A 21,844-nucleotide genomic window follows, 5' to 3' on the forward strand; every position below is an offset into this window, starting at 1 on the left:
ATTGTCAGGGCCTGAATCGGTCGAGACCGGGGCCGTTCCGCGCCGTTGTGAACCTCGACGGCGTTCACGACGGCGCGGCCAATTCGGCGTGGGGGTGGAGAATCCTGCCCCCTGTCTATATCAGTTAATTGGTCCTCATAGTTCTGTAACACATGCGTACCAGATGACTCTGGTTCCTCGTCATGTCTGTCCGCTCTGTCTATATTTGAAAATTTGTAATCTGTACCCATTATCCTTGATGAATGGACCCTAACAGTTTGATTACCATGTTGCAAAATAATTGTTTTGCCATCTATGCCTATGATCTTCCCTGGGCCTTTCCATTCATTAGAATTGTCTCTCGTATAGTATACCATGCCTCCTTGCTGAAAAACAGCATCTGATGGCCGTACGTTATGTCTTAAAGCTCTGCGAATTCTTTCAGAGACTTCTGCTTCCAAAAAAGCTTTTCTACTGCGATGTAATGCATTTAAATGTTCAGCAAAACCAGAGCTAATTGTAGTCCTCTCCCAAGCTGGAGGCTGGTCATCCAAAATGGACGGAATTTTAGGATTTCTACCAAACACTAATTGATAGGGACTATAGCCCCCAACCATCTGCAATGAATTCTTTGCATGTGCTGCCCATGCTAAAGCTGAATTTAGCCTGCAATTTGGTCGATCTGCCAACATTTTCCGAAGCATGTCATCGATGACAGCATGATTTATTTCACAGACATCATTATTAAATGGGCTTTCTGCAGTCGTATTCATAACTCTGATATTCACATTTTCACACATATCCCTAAACTCATCATTAGCAAATTCTCCCCCATTGTCCGTAAGGAATTTTGCCGGTGGACCCATTCCTATCCCTATCCATTTTTCCACGATTTGATCCAGAATTACTCTCTTTTCTTTACTTCGTACAATCGTTGATTGACTAAATCTGGTTGCTAAATCTACAAAATGCAAAATAAATATATTATTTGCTTTATCCCAGATCTTAAGATCCATGGCCACAATGTCATTAAAATCTCTGGCCAAAGGTAGGGTTACTATCGGTCGTGCTGGTGTCCTTCTGTATTTCCTATAAACTTCACAGCGATCACTAACCTGTTCTATCAGTTTAGTATAGTCGTCATCCCTTACCCCTGTATCCTTTAATAAATTTTTCAGCCGCCGAGGAGACGGATGTGCAAATTGCCTCTGCAGTTTTAATACCACAAGCTTTTGATCAGCTAAAGTCCCATTTTCAACTGCCATTAACATATCCTTAACCACTCTACTTGAAATATTATTTGTCAATAATGGAATACAATAGTAGAACATAGAACATAGAACAATACAGCGCAGTACAGGCCCTTCGGCCCACGATGTTGCACCGAAACAAAAGCCATCTAACCTACACTATACCATTATCATCCATATGTTTATCCAATAAACTTTTAAATGCCCTCAATGTTGGCGAGTTCACCACTGTAGCAGGTAGGGCATTCCACGGCCTCACTACTCTTTGCGTAAAGAACCTACCTCTGACCTCTGTCCTATATCTATCACCCCTCAGTTTAAAGTTATGTCCCCTCGTGCCAGCCATTTCCATCCGCGGGAGAAGGCTCTCACTGTCCACCCTATCCAACCCCCTGATCATTTTGTATGCCTCTATTAAGTCTCCTCTTAACCTTCTTCTCTCCAACGAAAACAACCTCAAGTCCATCAGCCTTTCCTCATAAGATTTTCCCTCCATACCAGGCAACATCCTGGTAAATCTCCTCTGCACCCGCTCCAAAGCCTCCACGTCCTTCCTATAATGCGGTGACCAGAACTGTACGCAATACTCCAAATGCGACCGTACCAGAGTTCTGTACAGCTGCAACATGACCTCCCGACTCCGGAACTCAATCCCTCTACCAATAAAGGCCAACACTCCATAGGCCTTCTTCACAACCCTATCAACCTGGGTGGCAACTTTCAGGGATCTATGTACATGGACACCTAGATCCCTCTGCTCATCCACACTTTTAAGAACTTTACCATTAGCCAAATATTCCGCATTCCTGTTATTCCTTCCAAAGTGAATCACCTCACACTTCTCTACATTAAACTCCATTTGCCACCTCTCAGCCCAGCTCTGCAGCTTATCTATATCCCTCTGTAACCTGCTACATCCTTCCACACTATCGACAACACCACCGACTTTAGTATCGTCTGCAAATTTACTCACCCACCCTTCTGCGCCTTCCTCTAGGTCATTGATAAAAATGACAAACAGCAACGGCCCCAGAACAGATCCTGGTGGTACTCCACTTGTGACTGTACTCCATTCTGAACATTTCCCATCAACCACCACCCTCTGTCTTCTTTCAGCTAGCCAATTTCTGATCCACATCTCTAAATCACCCTCAATCCCCAGCCTCCGTATTTTCTGCAATAGCCTACCGTGGGGAACCTTATCAAACGCTTTGCTGAAATCCATATACACCACATCAACTGCTCTACCCTCATCTACCTGTTCAGTCACCTTCTCAAAGAACTCAATAAGGTTTGTGAGGCATGACCTACCCTTCACAAAGCCATGTTGCCTATCCCTGATCATATTATTCCTATCTAGATGATTATAAATCTTGTCTCTTATAATCCCCTCCAAGACTTTACCCACTACAGACGTGAGGCTCACCGGTCTATAGTTGCCGGGGTTGTCTCTGCTCCCCTTTTTGAACAAAGGGACCACATTTGCTCTCCTCCAGTCCTCTGGCACTATTCCTGTAGCCAATGATGACATAAAAATCAAAGCCAAAGGTCCAGCAATCTCTTCCCTGGCCTCCCAGAGAATCCTAGGATAAATCCCATCAGGTCCCGGGGACTTATCTATTTTCAGCCTGTCCAGAATTGCCAACACCGCTTCCCTACGTACCTCAGTGCCATCTATTCTATTAGCCTGGGGCTCAGCATTCTCCTCCACAACATTATCTTTTTCCTGCGTGAATACTGACGAAAAATATTCATTTAGTATCTCGCCTATCTCTTCAGACTCCACACACAATTTCCCATCCCTGTCCTTGACTGGTCCTACTCTTTCCCTAGTCATTCGCTTATTCCTGACATACCTATAGAAAGCTTTTGTGTTTTCCTTGATCCTTCCTGCTAAATACTTCTCATGTCCCCTCCTTGTTCGCCTTAGCTCTCTCTTTAGATCCTTCCTCGCTACCTTGTAACTATCCATCGCCCCAACTGAAACTTCACACCTCATCTTCACATAGGCCTCCTTCTTCCTCTTAACAAGAGATTCCACTTCCTTGGTAAACCACGGTTCCCTCGCTCGACACCTTCCTCCCTGCCTGACCGGTACATACTTATCAAGAACACGCAGTAGCTGATCCTTGAACAAGCCCCACTTATCCAGTGTGCCCAACACTTGCAGCCTACTTCTCCACCTTATCCCCCCCAAGTCACGTCTAATGGCATCATAATTGCCATTCCCCCAGCTATAACTCTTGCCCTGCGGTGTATACTTATCCCTTTCCATCATTAACGTAAACGTCACCGAATTGTGGTCACTGTCCCCAAAGTGCTCTCCTACCTCCAAATCCAACACCTGGCCTGGTTCATTACCCAAAACCAAATCCAACGTGGCCTCGCCTCTTGTTGGCCTGTCAAAATATTGTGTCAGGAAACCCTCCTGCACACACTGTACAAAAAAACGACCCATCTAATGTACTCGAACTATATCTTTTCCAGTCAATATTTGGAAAGTTAAAGTCTCCCATAATAACTACCCTGTTACTTTCGCTCTTATCCAGGATCATCCTCGCCATCCTTTCCTCTACATCCCTAGAACTATTTGGAGGCCTATAGAAGACTCCCAACAGGGTGACCTCTCCTTTCATGTTTCTAACCTCAGCCCATACTACCTCGGAAGATGAGTCCCCATCTAGCATCCTCTCTGCCACCGTAATACTGCTCTTGACTAGCAGCGCCACACCTCCCCCTCTTTTGCCTCCTTCTCTGAGCTTACTAAAACACCTAAACCCCGGAACCTGCAACATCCATTCCTGTCCCTGCTCTATCCATGTCTCTGAAATGGCCACAACATCGAAGTCCCAGGTACCAACCCATGCTGCCAGTTCCCCTACCTTATTTCGTATACTCCTGGCATTGAAGTAGACACACTTCAAACCACCTACCTGAACACTGGCCCCCTCCTGCGACGTCAAATCTGTGCTCCTGACCTCTATACTCTCATTCTCCCGTACCCTAAAACTACAATCCAGGTTCCCATGCCCCTGCTGCATTAGTTTAAACCCCCCCAAAGAGCACTAACAAATCTCCCCCCCAGGATAATTGTGCCCCTCAGGTTCAGATGTAGACCATCCTGTCTGTAGAGGTCCCACCTTCCCCATAAAGAGCCCCAGTTATCCAGAAATCTGAATCCCTCCCGCCTGCACCGTCCCTGTAGCCACGTGTTTAATTGCTCTCTCTCCCTATTCCTCATCTCACTATCACGTGGCACGGGCAACAACCCAGAGATAACAACTCTGTTTGTTCTAGTTCTGAGCTTCCATCCTAGCTCCCTGAAAGCCTGCCTGACATCCTTGTCCCCTTTCCTACCTATGTCGTTAGTGCCAATGTGGACCACGACTTGGGGCTGCTCCCCCTCCCCCCCAAGGACCCGGAAAACACGATCCGAGACATCACGTACCCTTGCACCTGGGAGGCAACATACCAAATGTGAGGCTCTCACGCTCCCACAAAATCTCCTATCTGTGCCCCTGACTATCGAGTCCCCAATTACTAATGCTCTGCTCCTCTCCCCCCTTTCCTTCTGAGCACCAGGGACAGACTCCGTGCCAGAGGCCCGTACCCCATGGCTTACCCCTGGTAAGTCCCCCCCCCCCCCCCCCCCCCCACAAGTATCCAAAGCGGTATACTTGTTACTCAGGGGAACGACCGCAGGGGATCCCTGCACTGACTGCTTCTTCCCAGTCCCTCTTACAGTTACCCATCTATCTCCAATCTTTGGTGTAACTAATTCCCTGAAGCTGCTATCTATGACCCTGTGACCCTCTGCCTCCCGAATGATCCGAAGTTCATCCAACTCCAGCTCCAGTTCCCTAACTCGGTCTTGGCGGAGCTGGAGATAGCTGCACTTCCTGCAGGTAAAATCAGCAGGGACACTAACTGCATCCCTCACCTCAAACATCCTGCAGGAGGAACATTGCACTCCCTTCCCTGCCATTCCTCTAACTTTCTACCAAGGTCTGGCTAATAAATAAATTTAAAAAAAAAAAAAAGAATAATATAATCTGGCACTTACCTCACACCAATGGGTTTTATTATTAGGTTAGAGGAGGAGGGCTGGTGGGAGACACTACACGTGTAGTGTCTCGGGTTTCCTCTCCACCAGAATTTATTGGGGAGGGGGGGAGGGGGGGAACCTTCCCAGAAGTCCTCGGGTCGAACTTCCGGTTCGAACTTCCGGTTCCCGCCTTAAAAAATAAAGTTTTAAAAAAATAATAAAACAGCAAAGAAGATCAGAAACGGGATTTTAAACTTAAATACTCACCCACCGGCAGCCCCTGCACGCCGCTCCCGCCGAAACTCCAAGTGCTGCTCCTATGTATCTATGTATCTTCCTTATTTCAGCATTAGCCTCTCTCATGCATTTGAGATATTTAACAATTTTCACATTCATCACAATTCTAACAGTTTTCAACTCTTTCTAACAGACTTGAATCAGTGTTTAACACTCTCAAACATTATTGACTACTGCTAATGTTCCCTCATTTGGAATACTCGTGGACACTCCCAACGTTTCATAATGGACAATCTGTGTTCTTATCTCCTTCTATCTGCGCCCCATCCAGACAGTTTAAATATGATGCTGCTTCTTATCTGAGACTGTCTGATTTGCTGCTGTCTTGATGTAGCCCTGTCTACCACACTCTGATGGTCTGATTCATTGAGTTCTTGTTGGCGATGCAGGTACGTGAGGACAGCTACAAAATGATTCAAGACTGTGTGGCACAGCTAGAGCTAATAATTGGCAACTTTGTGAAGGATCCAGTGCATGTCCAGCGAGTGCATCAGGAGGTGGCCGAGAAACAGCTGCAAGAGGCCAGGCAGGTGACACAGAACCTGGGGCGTTTAGGAGCTCTGGTCAGTCATATGATGGTGCAGAATCTCATCACCCTGGCCCAAGACCAGGTCAGCGACTTTGTTCGAGATGTGTTGCAGGTATGAGCCTTTCAAATAACCAGAATTAGAGAATGCTGGATGGGTGTCATTGCCAATCTCACAACCCTCAAATGTGTAACATAAAAACAAAAGAGTGCAGAAGTAGAATACACAGCCCATTGAGCCTGTTCCATCATTCAATACAATCAGAGCTGATCTGATTTTGATTTGATTTGATTTATTGTCACATGTACCAAAGTGCAGTGAAAAGAATTTTTATGCGGCCAAGGGAACGTACACAGCAGTAGACAAAAGAATAATCAATAGAGAACATTGACAGATGGTACATCGACAAACAGTGATTGGTTACAGTGCGGAACAAGGGGCCAAACAAAGCAAATACATGAGCAAGAGCAGCGTAGAGCGTCGTGAATAGTGTCTTACAGGGAACGGATCAGTCCGAGGGGCCGTCGTTGAGGAGTCTAGTAGCTGTGGGGAAGAAGCTGTTCCTATGTCTGGATGTGCAGGACTTCAGACTTCAGTATCTTTGCCTGATGGAAGGGTCTGGAAGAAGGCAATGCCTGTGTGGGAGGGGACTCTGATAATGCTGTCTGCCTTCCTGAGGCAGCGAGAGGTGTAGACAGAATCAATGGGAGGGTGGCAAGCTTGTGTGATGCGTTGGGCTGAGTTTGATACACTTTGCTGCTTGCGATCTTGGGCCGAGCAGTTGCCATACCAAGCTGTGATGCAGCCGGATAGGATGCTCCCTATCGCACATCTGTAGATGTTTGTGAGAATCTTCCATTTTAATTGAGGATTCCAAATACCCACAACCCTCTGGGATTGAGAATCCCAAAGATTCACAACCGTCTGAGTGAATAAATTTCTCCTTGTCTCAGTCCTAACTGATCGGCCCCTAATCCCGAGACTGGGTCTTCCGTGTTTCCGATTCCCCGACCAGGGGAAGTATCCTCTCAGCCTCCACCCTATCAAACCCCCTCAGAATCCGGTATGTTTCAATGAGATAGATCAGACCTCATTCTCCTAAACTCCAGAGAATATCAACCCAATTTACTTCACCACTCTCTCGGACAACTCCCTCCTCCCTACCAGTGAACGTTCGCTGTCAAGAGTCCAAGGCAAGTTTATCATTTCTTAAACGTGGAGATCAAAACTGCTCAAAATACTCCAGATGTGGTCTCAACAAAACACTGTACAACTCTAGCAAGATTTTACATCTGTACTTCAATCCCCTCACAATAAAGACCAACGTGCCATTTGTTGTCCGAATTGGTTGTTGCACCTTCCTGCGCTCCTTGTGCAAATACTCAAGTCTCTTTGAACGTTAACACTTTCAAAACCATAAGATAAGATACAGGAACAGAATTAGGTCATTCAGCCCATCAGGTCTGCTCCGCCATTCAATCATGCCTGATATTTTTTTCATCCCCATTCTCCTGCCTTCTCCCCATAACCCCTGACCCCCTTATTAATCAAGAACCTATCTATCTCTGTCTTAAAGACACTCAGTGATTTGGCCTCCACAGCCTTCTGCGGCAAAGAGTTCCACAGATTCACCACCCTCTGGCTGAAGAAATTCCTCCTCATCTCTGTTTTAAAAGATCGTCCCTTCAGTTTGAGGCTGTGCCGTCGGGTTCTAGTTTCTCCTCCCAGTGGAAACATTTTTTCCACATCCATTCTATCCAGCCCTCTCAGAATTCTGTAAGAACCCCCTTCATCCTTCTAAACTCTGTGGAGTACAAACCCAGAGTCCTCAACCGCTCTTCATATGACAAATACTTCATTCCGGGGATCATTCTTGTGAACCTCTTCTGGACCACCCTGTCCAAGGCCAGCACATCCTTCCTTAGATACGGGGCCCAAAACTGCTCACAGTACTCCACATGGGGTTTGACCAGAGCTTTATACAGCCTCAGAAGTACATCCCTGGTCTTGTATTCTAGCCCTCTCGACATGAATGCTAACATTGCATTTGCCTTCCTAACTGCCGACTGAATATGCACGTTAACCTTAAGAGAATCCTGAACTAGGATTCCGAAGCCCCTTTTCCCAATCAGAAAATAGTCTATGCCTCTTTTCTTTCTTCCAAAGTGCATAACCTCACACTTTTCCACATTGTATTCCATCTGCCACTTCTTTGTCCACTCTCCTAGCCTGTCCTACAGATCTTTGTATCGTCTGCAAACTTAGCAAAAGTGTCTTCAGTTCCTTCTTCTAGATCATTAACGTATATTATGAATAGTTGTGGTCCCAACACCGACCCCTGAGGCACACCACTAGTCACCGGCTGCCATCCTGAAAAAATAACCTTTATCCCCACTCTACCTTCTGCCAGTCAGCCAATCCTCTATTCATGCCAGTACCTTGTCCCTAATATCATGGGCTCTTATCTTATTTAGCAGCCTCCTGCATAGCACCTTGTCAACGGCCTTCTGGAAATCCAAATAGACCACGTCCACTGGTTCTCCTTTGTCTAATTTCCTCGTTAATTCTCAAAGAATTCTAACGGATCTTTCAGGCATGACCTCCCTTGATGAAGCCGTGCTGACTCAGTCCTATTTTACCATGCACTTCCAAGTACTCCGCGATTTCATCTTTCGTAACAGATTCTAAATCTTACCAATGACTGAAGTCAGGCTAACCGGTCTATAATTTCACGTCTTCTGCCTCCCTCCCTTCTTAAACAGTGGTGTTACATTCACCACCGCCCAGTCCTCTGGGACCACTCCTGCCTCCAGTGATTCCTGAAAGATCACCACCAAGTTTCACACCTTGTAAAAAATATCCTGCTTTTCTATTCATACAACCCCAAAGTGAATAGCTTCACATTCTCTAAATTATACACCACTTGTTATCTTGTTGCCTACTCACTTAACCTGTCTGCAGCCTCTCTGCGTCCTCCCCACAGCTTACCTTCCCACCTCGTTTGGTATCATCAGTAAACTTAGATACGTCACTCTCTGTCTCTCTGTGTGAGTAACATAGATTGTAAATATCATATGCTCCTTGAAATTTGGCCTCATGAACATCCTTGATTTTAATCGCTCCCCCCAATGGCATGTGTGCCTTTAGCAGCCTGGGTCCTGAGCTCTGGAAATCCCTCCCAACACCCCTCTGCCTCCCTCCCTCACTTTCCTCATTCAGGGCACTCCTTTAAATCTACCCCCTTGACCCCAATCTGAAAGTACAATGTAAATTGGAAAGTTCAGGCACTTCCGACTGTCTTACAGTTATAATTACCCAGAAGAGATTAGCAGAAATAAAGACACTTCTAGTTTCTGGGTGACTATAACAGGAACGCAACTCCAGTGACGACGCCCCCCCCCCCCTCCCCGGGACTTCCAGATCATCTCCAACTCCCCATGCAACTCTCCTCACTATCTCACCCAGACAACACTCCAGACACCCCTATGGAATTCCTCAGACGAACCCCTTCCTTCTGCCTCCTTACCCACCAATCCCCACCACATGACCCCCAACCCAGCCTCCACCCCCCCACCGCCCCAGTGTGACCTAACCTCCACCTGTCTGCTTTAACTGAACCCCTGACAAAACTCAACCAAACCCCAGACCAGACAGACCCTATCACTGCACCCTCCCCCACACAACCTCATAATCCCAGGTTCGATGACCACACTGCCCCACTCTCACCCAGCCCAACAAGACTGCCCGCTCCACCCAGGGCTGAGACAGCCACCCCTCCAACACCCCACCAGGCTAGTCCTGGCCACCGTCCCTTGGGGGTGTGGGAGGGGAGTGAATGGGGGGTAGAGTCAGTGATAGGGGAGAGTGTACATGGGGAGAGTGTACATGGGGGTGTGGGAGGGGAGTGAATGGGGGGTAGAGTCAGTGATGGGGGAGAGTGTACATGGGGGTGTGGGAGGGGAGTGAATGGGGGGGTAGAGTCAGTGATAGGGGAGAGTGTACATGGGGGTGTGGGAGGGGAGTGAATGGGGGGGTAGAGTCAGTGATAGGGGAGAGTGTACATGGGGATGTGGCAGGGGAGTGAATGGGGAGTAGAGTCAGTGATAGGGGAGAGTGTACATGGGGATGTGGGAGGGGAGTGAATGGGGAGGTAGAGTCAGTGATAGGGGAGAGTGTACATGGGGGTGTGGGAGAGGAGTGAATGGGGGGGTAGAGTCAGTGATAGGGGAGAGTGTACATGGGGGTGTGGGAGGGGAGTGAATGGGGGGTAGAGTCAGTGATGGGGGAGAGTGTACATGGGGGTGTGGGAGGGGAGTGAATGGGGGGGAAGAGTCAGTGATGGGGGAGAGTGTACATGGGGGTGTGGGAGGGGAGTGAATGGGGGGGTAGAGTCAGTGATAGGGGAGAGTGTACATGGGGGTGTGGGAGGGGAGTGAATGGGGGGGTAGAGTCAGTGATAGGGGAGAGTGTACATGGGGGTGTGGGAGGGGAGTGAATGGGGGGGGTAGAGTCAGTGATAGGGGAGAGTGTACATGGGGGTGTGGGAGGGGAGTGAATGGGGGGTAGAGTCAGTGATGGGGGAGAGTGTACATGGGGGTGTGGGAGGGGAGTGAATGGGGGGTAGAGTCAGTCATAGGGGAGAGTGTACATGGGGAGAATGTACATGGGGATGTGGGAGGGGAGTGAATGGGGGTAGAGTCAGTGATAGGGCAGAGTGTACATGGGTGTGGGAGGGAAGTGAATGGGGGGTAGAGTCAGTGATGGGGGAGAGTGTACATGGGGAGAGTGTACATGGGGGTGTGGGAGAGCGAATGGGGGGGGTAGAGTCAGTGATAGGGAAGAGTGTACATGGGGGTGTGGGAGGGGAGTGAATGGGGGGGTAGAGTCAGTGATAGGGAAGAGTGTACATGGGGGTGTGGGAGGGGAGTGAATGGGGGGTAGAGTCAGTGATAGGGGAGAGTGTACATGGGGTGTGGGAGGGGAGTGAATGGGGGGTAGAGTCAGTGATAGGGGAGAGTGTACATGGGGGTGTGGGAGGGGAGTGAATGGATGCGATTTTAACTGAAATGCGTTGGAGGATTGTGAGTAATCGATACTCTGTGTTTATCTTGTCTCGAAGACGACAGATAAATCGCGGCCAGCATTCCTGGTGGTAAATTGGGATATTGATGCTGAGGGTCACATGATCATGGTTCCATCACGCCAGGAGCTGTTCACGAAAATGTCGGATTGCCTGAAATCAGTGGGTGAGAACATCATCAGGGTGAGTGTGACTTTCATATGGGAACCCCGCAGACGGTGGTCATTCAACATGGCGAAGTCATAGTGCACTGAGGGAGTGCTGCACTGTCAGAGGGTCAGTGCTGAGGGAGTGCTGCACTGTCAGAGGGTCAGTACTGAGGGAGCGCTGCACTGTCAGAGGGTCATAACTGAGGGAGTGCCGCACTGTCAGAGGGTCAGTACTGAGGGAGTGCTGCACTGTCAGAGGGTCAGTACTGAGGGAGTGCTGGACTGTCAGAGGGTCAGTACTGAGGGAGTGCTGCACTGTCAGAGGGTCAGTACTGAGGGAGTGCTGCACTGTCAGACGGTCAGTGCTGAGGGAGTGCTGCACTGCCAGAGGGTCAGTACTGAGGGAGTGCTGCACTGTCAGAGGGTCAGTGCTGAGGGAGTGCTGCACTGTCAGAGGGTCAGTGCTGAGGGAGTGCTGCACTGTCAGAGGGTCAGTACTGAGGGAGAGCCTCACTGTCAGAGGGTCAGTACTGAGGGAGTGCCGCACTGTCAGAGGGTCAGTACTGAGGGAGTGCCACACTGTCAGAGGGTCAGTACTGAGGGAGTGCCGCACTGTCAGAGGGTCAGTACTGAGAGGGTGCTGCACTGTCAGAGGGTCAGTACTGAGGGAGTGCCGCACTGTCAGAGGGTCAGTACTGAGGGAGTGCTGCACTGTCAGAGTTTCAGTACTGAGGGAGTGCCACATTGTCAGAGAGTCAGTACTGAGGGAGTGCCGCACTGTCAGAGGGTCAGTACTGAGGGAGTGCCTCACTGTCAGAGGGTCAGTACTGAGGGAGTGACGCACTGTCTAAGGGTCAGTCCTGAGGGAGTACTAGACTGTCAGAGGGTCAGTACTGAGGGAGTGCTGCACTGTCAGAGGGTCAGTACTGAGTGAGTGCTGCACTGTCAGAGGGTCAGGACTGAGAGGGTGCTGCACTGTCAGAGGGTCAGTACTGAGGGAGTGCTGCACTGTCAGAGTTTCAGTACTGAGGGAGTGCCACACTGTCAGAGGGTCAGTACTGAGGGAGTGCCGCACTGTCAGATGGTCAGTACTGAGGGAGTGCCACACTGTCAGAGGGTCAGTACTGAGGGAGTGCCTCACTGTCAGAGCGTCAGTACTGAGGGAGTGCTGCACTGTCAGAGGGTCAGTACTGAGGGAGTGCTGCACTGTCAGAGGGTCAGTACTGAGGGAGTGCCTCACAGTCAGAGGGTCAGTACTGAGGGAGTGCCGCACTGTCAGAGGGTCAGTACTGAGGGAGTGCCTCACTGGCAGAGGGTCAGTACTGAGGGAGTGCCGCACTGTCAGAGGGTCAGTACTGAGGGAGTACTGCACTGTCAGAGGGTCAGTACTGAGGGAGTGCTGCACTGTCAGATGGTCGGGACTGAGGGAGTGCTTCACTGTCAGAGGGTCAGTACTGAGGGAGTGCTGCACTGTCAGAGGGTCAGTACTGAGGGAGTGCCACACTGTCAGAGGGTCAGTACTGAGGTAGTGCCTCACTGTCAGAGCGTCAGTACTGAGGGAGTGCCACACTGTCAGAGGGTCAGTACTGAGGGAGTTCCTCACTGTCAGAGCGTCAGTACTGAGGGAGTGCCGCACTGTCCGAGGTTCAGTACTGAGGGAGTGGCACACTGTCAGAGGGTCAGTACTGAGAGGGTGCTGCACTGTCAGAGGGTCAGTACTGAGGGAGTGCTGCACTGTCAGAGGGTCAGTACTGAGGGAGTGCCGCACTGTCAGAGGGTCAGTACTGTGGGAGTGCCGCACTGTCAGAGGGTCAGTACTGAGAGGGTGCTGCACTGTCAGAGGGTCAGTACTGAGGGAGTGCTGCACTGTCAGAGTTTCAGTACTGAGGGAGTGCCACACTGTCAGAGGGTCAGTACTGAGGGAGTGCCTCAGTGTCAGAGGGTCAGTACTGAGGGAGTGCCACACTGTCAGAGGGTCAGTACTGAGGGAGTGCCTCACTGTCAGAGCGTCAGTACTGAGGGAGTGCCGCACTGTCAGAGGGTCAGTACTGAGGGAGTGCTGCACTGTCAGAGGGTCAGTACTGAGGGAGTGCCTCACTGTCAGAGGGTCAGTACTGAGGGAGTGCGGCACTGTCAGAGGGTCAGTACTGAGGGAGTGCCACACTGTCAGAGGGTCAGTACTGAGGGAGTGCCTCACTGTCAGAGGGTCAGTACTGAGAGGGTGCTGCACTGTCAGAGGGTCAGTACTGAGGGAGTGCCGCACTGTCAGAGGGTCAGTACTGAGGGAGTGCTGCACTGTCAGAGTTTCAGTACTGAGGGAGTGCCACATTGTCAGAGAGTCAGTACTGAGGGAGTGCCGCACTGTCAGAGGGTCAGTACTGAGGGAGTGCCTCACTGTCAGAGGGTCAGTACTGAGGGAGTGACGCACTGTCTAAGGGTCAGTCCTGAGGGAGTACTAGACTGTCAGAGGGTCAGTACTGAGGGAGTGCTGCACTGTCAGAGGGTCAGTACTGAGTGAGTGCTGCACTGTCAGAGGGTCAGTACTGAGGGAGTGCCTCACTGTCAGAGGGTCAGTACTGAGGGAGTGCCGCACTGTCAGAGGGTCAGTACTGAGGGAGTGCCACACTGTCAGAGGGTCAGTACTGAGGGAGTGCCGCACTGTCAGAGGGTCAGTACTGAGCGGGTGCTGCACTGTCAGAGGATCAGTACTGAGGGAGTGCTGCACTGTCAGAGGGTCAGTACTGAGGGAGAGCCGCACTGTCAGAGGGTCAGTACTGAGGGAGTGCCGCACTGTCAGAGGGTCAGGACTGAGAGGGTGCTGCACTGTCAGAGGGTCAGTACTGAGGGAGTGCTGCACTGTCAGAGTTTCAGTACTGAGGGAGTGCCACACTGTCAGAGGGTCAGTACTGAGGGAGTGCCGCACTGTCAGATGGTCAGTACTGAGGGAGTGCCACACTGTCAGAGGGTCAGTACTGAGGGAGTGCCTCACTGTCAGAGCGTCAGTACTGAGGGAGTGCTGCACTGTCAGAGGGTCAGTACTGAGGGAGTGCTGCACTGTCAGAGGGTCAGTACTGAGGGAGTGCCTCACAGTCAGAGGGTCAGTACTGAGGGAGTGCCGCACTGTCAGAGGGTCAGTACTGAGGGAGTGCCTCACTGGCAGAGGGTCAGTACTGAGGGAGTGCCGCACTGTCAGAGGGTCAGTACTGAGGGAGTACTGCACTGTCAGAGGGTCAGTACTGAGGGAGTGCTGCACTGTCAGATGGTCGGGACTGAGGGAGTGCTTCACTGTCAGAGGGTCAGTACTGAGGGAGTGCTGCACTGTCAGAGGGTCAGTACTGAGGGAGTGCCACACTGTCAGAGGGTCAGTACTGAGGTAGTGCCTCACTGTCAGAGCGTCAGTACTGAGGGAGTGCCACACTGTCAGAGGGTCAGTACTGAGGGAGTTCCTCACTGTCAGAGCGTCAGTACTGAGGGAGTGCCGCACTGTCCGAGGTTCAGTACTGAGGGAGTGGCACACTGTCAGAGGGTCAGTACTGAGAGGGTGCTGCACTGTCAGAGGGTCAGTACTGAGGGAGTGCTGCACTGTCAGAGGGTCAGTACTGAGGGAGTGCCGCACTGTCAGAGGGTCAGTACTGTGGGAGTGCCGCACTGTCAGAGGGTCAGTACTGAGAGGGTGCTGCACTGTCAGAGGGTCAGTACTGAGGGAGTGCTGCACTGTCAGAGTTTCAGTACTGAGGGAGTGCCACACTGTCAGAGGGTCAGTACTGAGGGAGTGCCTCAGTGTCAGAGGGTCAGTACTGAGGGAGTGCCACACTGTCAGAGGGTCAGTACTGAGGGAGTGCCTCACTGTCAGAGCGTCAGTACTGAGGGAGTGCCGCACTGTCAGAGGGTCAGTACTGAGGGAGTGCTGCACTGTCAGAGGGTCAGTACTGAGGGAGTGCCTCACTGTCAGAGGGTCAGTACTGAGGGAGTGCGGCACTGTCAGAGGGTCAGTACTGAGGGAGTGCCACACTGTCAGAGGGTCAGTACTGAGGGAGTGCCTCACTGTCAGATGGTCAGTACTGAGGGAGTGCCGCACTGTCAGAGGGTCAGTACTGAGGGAGTGCTGCACTGTCAGAGGGTCAGTACTGATGGAGTGCTGCACTGTCAGAGGGTCAGTACTGAGGGAGTGCCACACTGTCAGAGGGTCAGTACTGAGGGAGTGCCTCACTGTCAGAGCGTCAGTACTGAGGGAGTGCCGCACTGTCAGAGGGTCAGTACTGAGGGAGTACTGCACTTTCAGAGGGTCAGTACTGAGGGAGTGCTGTACTGTCAGAGGGTCGGGACTGAGGGAGTGCTGCACTGTCAGAGGGTCAGTACTGAGGGAGTGCCGCACTGTCCGAGGGTCAGGACTGAGAGGGTGCTGCACTGTCAGAGGGTCAGTACTGAGGGAGTGCCACACTGTCAGAGGGTCAGTACTGAGGGAGTGCCTCACTGTCAGAGGGTCAGTACTGAGGGAGTGCCTCACTGTCAGAGGGTCAGTACTGAGGGAGGGCCGGACTGTCAGAGGGTCAGTACTGAGGGAGTACTGCACTGTCAGAGGGTCAGTACTGAGGGAGTGCTGCACTGTCAGAGGGTCAGGACTGAGTGAGTGCCGCACTGTCAGAGGGTCAGGACTGAGAGGGTGCTGCACTGTCAGAGGGTCAGTACTGAGGGAGTGCCACACTGTCAGAGGGTCAGTACTGAGGGAGTGCCTCACTGTCAGAGCGTCGGTACTGAGGGAGTGCCGCACTGTCAGAGGGTCAGTACTGAGGGAGTACTGCACTTTCAGAGGGTCAGTACTGAGGGAGTGCTGCACTGTCAGATAGTCGGGACTGAGGGAGTGCTTCACTGTCAGAGGGTCAGTACTGAGGGAGTGCCGCACTGTCAGAGGGTCAGTACTGAGGGAGTGCCACACTGTCAGAGGGTCAGTACTGAGGTAGTGCCTCACTGTCAGAGCGTCAGTACTGAGGGAGTGCCACACTGTCAGAGGGTCAGTACTGAGGGAGTTCCTCACTGTCAGAGCGTCAGTACTGAGGGAGTGCCGCACTGTCCGAGGTTCAGTACTGAGGGAGTGGCACACTGTCAGAGGGTCAGTACTGAGAGGGTGCTGCACTGTCAGAGGGTCAGTACTGAGGGAGTGCTGCACTGTCAGAGGGTCAGTACTGAGGGAGTGCCGCACTGTCAGAGGGTCAGTACTGTGGGAGTGCCGCACTGTCAGAGGGTCAGTACTGAGAGGGTGCTGCACTGTCAGAGGGTCAGTACTGAGGGAGTGCTGCACTGTCAGAGTTTCAGTACTGAGGGAGTGCCACACTGTCAGAGGGTCAGTACTGAGGGAGTGCCTCACTGTCAGAGGGTCAGTACTGAGGGAGTGCGACACTGTCAGAGGGTCAGTACTGAGGGAGTGCCTCACTGTCAGAGCGTCAGTACTGAGGGAGTGCCGCACTGTCAGAGGGTCAGTACTGAGGGAGTGCTGCACTGTCAGAGGGTCAGTACTGAGGGAGTGCCTCACTGTCAGAGGGTCAGTACTGAGGGAGTGCGGCACTGTCAGAGGGTCAGTACTGAGGGAGTGCCACACTGTCAGAGGGTCAGTACTGAGGGAGTGCCTCACTGTCAGATGGTCAGTACTGAGGGAGTGCCGCACTGTCAGAGGGTCAGTACTGAGGGAGTGCTGCACTGTCAGAGGGTCAGTACTGATGGAGTGCTGCACTGTCAGAGGGTCAGTACTGAGGGAGTGCCACACTGTCAGAGGGTCAGTACTGAGGGAGTGCCTCACTGTCAGAGCGACAGTACTGAGGGAGTGCCGCACTGTCAGAGGGTCAGTACTGAGGGAGTACTGCACTTTCAGAGGGTCAGTACTGAGGGAGTGCTGTACTGTCAGAGGGTCGGGACTGAGGGAGTGCTGCACTGTCAGAGGGTCAGTACTGAGGGAGTGCCGCACTGTCCGAGGGTCAGGACTGAGAGGGTGCTGCACTGTCAGAGGGTCAGTACTGAGGGAGTGCTGCACTGTCAGAGGGTCAGTACTGAGGGAGTGCCGCACTGTCAGAGGGTCAGTACTGAGGGAGTACTGCACTGTCAGAGGGTCAGTACTGAGGGAGTGCTGCACTGTCAGAGGGTCAGTCCTGAGGGAGCGCCTCACTGTCAGAGGGTCAGTACTGAGGGAGTGCCACACTGTCAGAGGGTCAGTACTGAGGGAGGGCCGCACTGTCAGAGGGTCAGTACTGAGAGGGTGCTGCACTGTCAGAGGGTCAGTACTGAGGGAGTGCTGCACTGTCAGAGGGTCAGTACTGAGGGAGTGCCGCACTGTCAGAGGGTCAGTACTGAGGGAGTGCCGCACTGTCAGAGTTTCAGTACTGAGGGAGTGCCGTACTGTCCGAGGGTCAGGACTGAGAGGGTGCTGCACTGTCAGAGGGTCAGTACTGAGGGAGTGCTGCACTGTCAGAGTTTCAGTACTGAGGGAGTGCCACACTGTCAGAGGGTCAGTACTGAGGGAGTGCCTCACTGTCAGAGGGTCAGTACTGAGGGAGTGCCTCACTGTCAGAGGGTCAGTACTGAGGGAGTGCCGCACTGTCAGAGGGTCAGTACTGAGGGAGTACTGCACTGTCAGAGGGTCAGTACTGAGGGAGTGCTGCACTGTCAGAGGGTCAGTCCTGAGGGAGCGCCTCACTGTCAGAGGGTCAGTACTGAGGGAGTGCCACACTGTCAGAGGGTCAGTACTGAGGGAGTGCCGCACTGTCAGAGGGTCAGTACTGAGAGGGTGCTGCACTGTCAGAGGGTCAGTACTGAGGGAGTGCCGCACTGTCAGAGGGTCAGTACTGAGGGAGTGCCGCACTGTCAGAGTTTCAGTACTGAGGGAGTGCCGCACTGTCAGAGGGTCAGTACTGAGGGAGTACTGCACTGTCAGAGGGTCAGTACTGAGGGAGTGCTGCACTGTCAGAGGGTCAGTACTGAGTGAATGCTGCACTGTCAGAGGGTCAGTACTGAGGGAGCGCCTCACTGTCAGAGGGTCAGTACTGAGGGAGTGCCACACTGTCAGAGGGTCAGTACTGAGCAAGTGCCGCACTGTCAGAGGGTCAGTACTGAGAGGGTGCTGCACTGTCAGAGGGTCAGTACTGAGGGAGTGCTGCACTGTCAGAGGGTCAGTACTGAGGGAGTGCCGCACTGTCAGAGGGTCAGTACTGAGGGAGTGCCGCACTGTCAGAGGGTCAGTACTGAGAGGGTGCTGCACTGTCAGAGGGTCAGTACTGAGGGAGTGCTGCACTGTCAGAGTTTCAGTACTGAGGGAGTGCTGCACTGTCAGAGGGTCAGTACTGAGGGAGTGCTGTACTGTCAGAGGGTCGGGACTGAGGGAGTGCTGCACTGTCAGAGGGTCAGTACTGAGGGAGTGCCGCACTGTCCGAGGGTCAGGACTGAGAGGGTGCTGCACTGTCAGAGGGTCAGTACTGAGGGAGTGCTGCACTGTCAGAGTTTCAGTACTGAGGGAGTGCCACACTGTCAGAGGGTCAGTACTGAGGGAGTGCCTCACTGTCAGAGGGTCAGTACTGAGGGAGAGCCGCACTGTCAGAGGGTCAGTACTGAGGGAGTACTGCACTGTCAGAGGGTCAGTACTGAGGGAGTGCTGCACTGTCAGAGGGTCAGTACTGAGTGAGTGCTGCACTGTCAGAGGATCAGTACTGAGGGAGTGCCTCACTGTCAGAGGGTCAGTCCTGAGGGAGCGCCTCACTGTCAGAGGGTCAGTACTGAGGGAGTGCCACACTGTCAGAGGGTCAGTAATGAGGGAGTGCCGCACTGTCAGAGGGTCAGTACTGAGAGGGTGCTGCACTGTCAGAGGGTCAGTACTGAGGGAGTGCTGCACTGTCAGAGGGTCAGTACTGAGGGAGTGCCGCACTGTCAGAGGGTCAGTACTGATGGAGTGCCGCACTGTCAGAGGGTCAGTACTGAGAGGGTGCTGCACTGTCAGAGGGTCAGTACTGAGGGAGTGCTGCACTGTCAGAGTTTCAGTACTGAGGGAGTGCTGCACTGTCAGAGGGTCAGTACTGAGTGAGTGCTGCACTGTCAGAGGGTCAGTACTGAGGAAGTGCTGCACTGTCAGAGGATCAGTACTGAGGGAGTGCCACACTGTCAGATGGTCAGTACTGAGGGAGTGCCTCACTGTCAGAGCGTCAGTACTGAGGGAGTGCCGCACTGTCAGAGGGTCAGTACTGAGGGAGTGCCGCACTGTCAGAGGGTCAGTACTGAGGGAGTGCCACACTGTCAGAGGGTCAGTACTGAGGGAGTGCCTCACTGTCAGAGCGTCAGTACTGAGAGAGTGCCACACTGTCAGAGGGTCAGTACTGAGGGATTTCCTCACTGTCAGAGCGTCAGTACTGAGGGAGTGCCGCACTGTCCGAGGGTCAGTACTGAGGGAGTGCCACACTATCAGAGGGTCAGTACTGAGGGAGTGCCACACTGTCAGAGTGTCAGGACTGAGGGAGTACCGCACTGTCAGAGGGTCAGTACTGCGGGAGTACTGCACTGTCAGAGGGTCAGTACTGAGGGAGTGCCGCACTGTCAGAGGGTCAGTACTGAGGGAGTGCCGCACTGTCAGAGGGTCAGTACTGAGGGAGTGCTGCACTGTCAGAGGGTCGGGACTGAGGGAGTGCTGCACTGTCAGAGGGTCAGTACTGAGGGAGTGCCGCACTGTCAGAGGGTCAGTACTGAGGGAGTGCCGCACTGTCAGAGGGTCAGTGCTGAGGGAGTGCCGCACTGTCAGAGGGTCAGTACTGAGGGAGTGCCTCACTCTCAGAGGGTCAGTTCTGAGGGAGTGCCGCACTGTCAGAGGGTCAGTACTGAGGGAGTGCTGCACTGTCAGAGGGTCAGTGCTGAGGGAGTGCCGCACTGTCAGATGGTCAGTACTGAGGGAGTACTGCACTGTTAGAGTGTCAGTACTGAGGGAATACTGCACTGTCAGAGGGTCAGTACAGAGGGAGTGCTGTACTGTCAGAGGGTCAGTACAGAGGGAGTGCTGTACTGTCAGAGGGTCAGTACAGAGGGAGTGCTGTACTGTCAGAGGGTCAGTACAGAGGGAGTGCTGTACTGTCAGAGGGTCAGTACAGATGGAGTGCTGAACTGTCAGATGGTCAGTACTGAGCGTGTGCTGCACTGTCAGAGGGTCAGTACAGAGGGAGTGCTGTACTGTCAGAGGGTCAGTCCAGAGGGAGTGCTGTACTGTCAGAGGGTCAGTACTGAGGGTGTGCTGCATTGTCAGAGGGTCAGTTATGAGCGAGTGCCGCACTGTCAGAGCGTCAGTACTGAGGGAGTGCCTCACTGTCAGAGGGTCTGTACTGAGGGAGTTCCGCACTGTCAGAGCGTCAGTACTGACGGAGTGCTGCACTGTCAGAGGGTCAGTACTGAGGGAGTGCCTCACTGTCAGAGGGTCAGTACTGAGGGAGTGCTGCACTGTCAGAGGGTCAGTACTGAGGGAGTGCCGCACTGTCAGAAGGTCAGTACTGAGGGAGTGCCACACTGTCAGATGGTCAGTACTGATGGAGTGCCTCACTGTCAGAGGGTCAGTACTGAGGGAGTGCCACACTGTCAGAGGGTCAGTACTGAGGGAGTGCCTCACTGTCAGAGCGTCAGTACTGAGGGAGTGCCGCACTGTCAGAGGGTCAGTACTGAGGGAGTGCTGCACTGTCTGATGGTCAGTACTGAGGGAGTGCCTCACTGTCAGAGGGTCAGTACTGAGGGAGTGCCGCACTGTCAGAGGGTCAGTACTGAGGGAGTGCCTCACTGTCAGAGGGTCAGTACTGAGGGAGTGCCGCACTGTCAGAGGGTCAGTACTGAGGGAGTACTGCACTGTCAGAGGGTCAGTACTGAGGGAGTGCTGCACTGTCAGAGGGTCAGTACTCAGGGAGTGCCGCACTGTCAGAGGGTCAGTACTGAGGGAGTGCCGCACTGTCAGAGGGTCAGTACTGAGGGAGTGCCGCACTGTCAGAGGGTCAGGACTGAGGGAGTGCTGCACTGTCAGAGGGTCAGTACTGAGCGGGTGCTGCGCTGTCAGAGGGTCAGTACTGAGGGAGTGCTGCACTGTCAGAGTTTCAGGACTGAGGGAGTGCCGCACTGTCAGAGGGTCAGTACTGAGGGAGTACTGCACTGTCAGAGGGTCAGTACTGAGTGAGTGCTGCACTGTCAGAGGGTCAATACTGAGGGAGTGCCTCACTGTCAGAGGGTCAGTCCGGAGGGAGAGCCTCACTGTCAGAGGGTCAGTACTGAGGGAGTGCCACACTGTCAGAGGGTCAGTACTGAGAGCGTGCTGCACTGTCAGAGGGTCAGTACTGAGGGAGTGCCACACTGTCAGAGGGTCAGTACTGAGGGAGTGCTGCACTGTCAGAGGGTCAGTACTGAGGGAGTGCTGCACTGTCAGAGGGTCAGTACTGAGGGAGTGCTGCACTGTCAGAGTTTCAGTACTGAGGGAGTGCCACACTGTCAGAGGGTCAGTACTGAGGGAGTGCCGCACTGTC

At 52.6% G+C, this 21,844-nt stretch overlaps 1 protein-coding gene across 1 annotated transcript in view; it reads left to right on the plus strand.

Moving 5' to 3' along the window:
• The window catches only part of LOC140391352 (dynein heavy chain domain-containing protein 1-like), a 225,875-nt gene that overhangs the window by 61,323 nt on the left and 142,708 nt on the right, over window positions 1-21,844 (plus strand). Inside the window, exons 7-8 of the mRNA XM_072475931.1 lie at window positions 5,961-6,212; window positions 11,218-11,361. Coding sequence (XP_072332032.1) covers window positions 5,961-6,212; window positions 11,218-11,361 — 396 coding nt within the window. The remainder of the gene's footprint in view (window positions 1-5,960; window positions 6,213-11,217; window positions 11,362-21,844) is intronic.

This window comes from Scyliorhinus torazame, chromosome 15 (assembly GCF_047496885.1).
Source record: "Scyliorhinus torazame isolate Kashiwa2021f chromosome 15, sScyTor2.1, whole genome shotgun sequence".
NCBI lineage: Eukaryota > Metazoa > Chordata > Chondrichthyes > Carcharhiniformes > Scyliorhinidae > Scyliorhinus > Scyliorhinus torazame.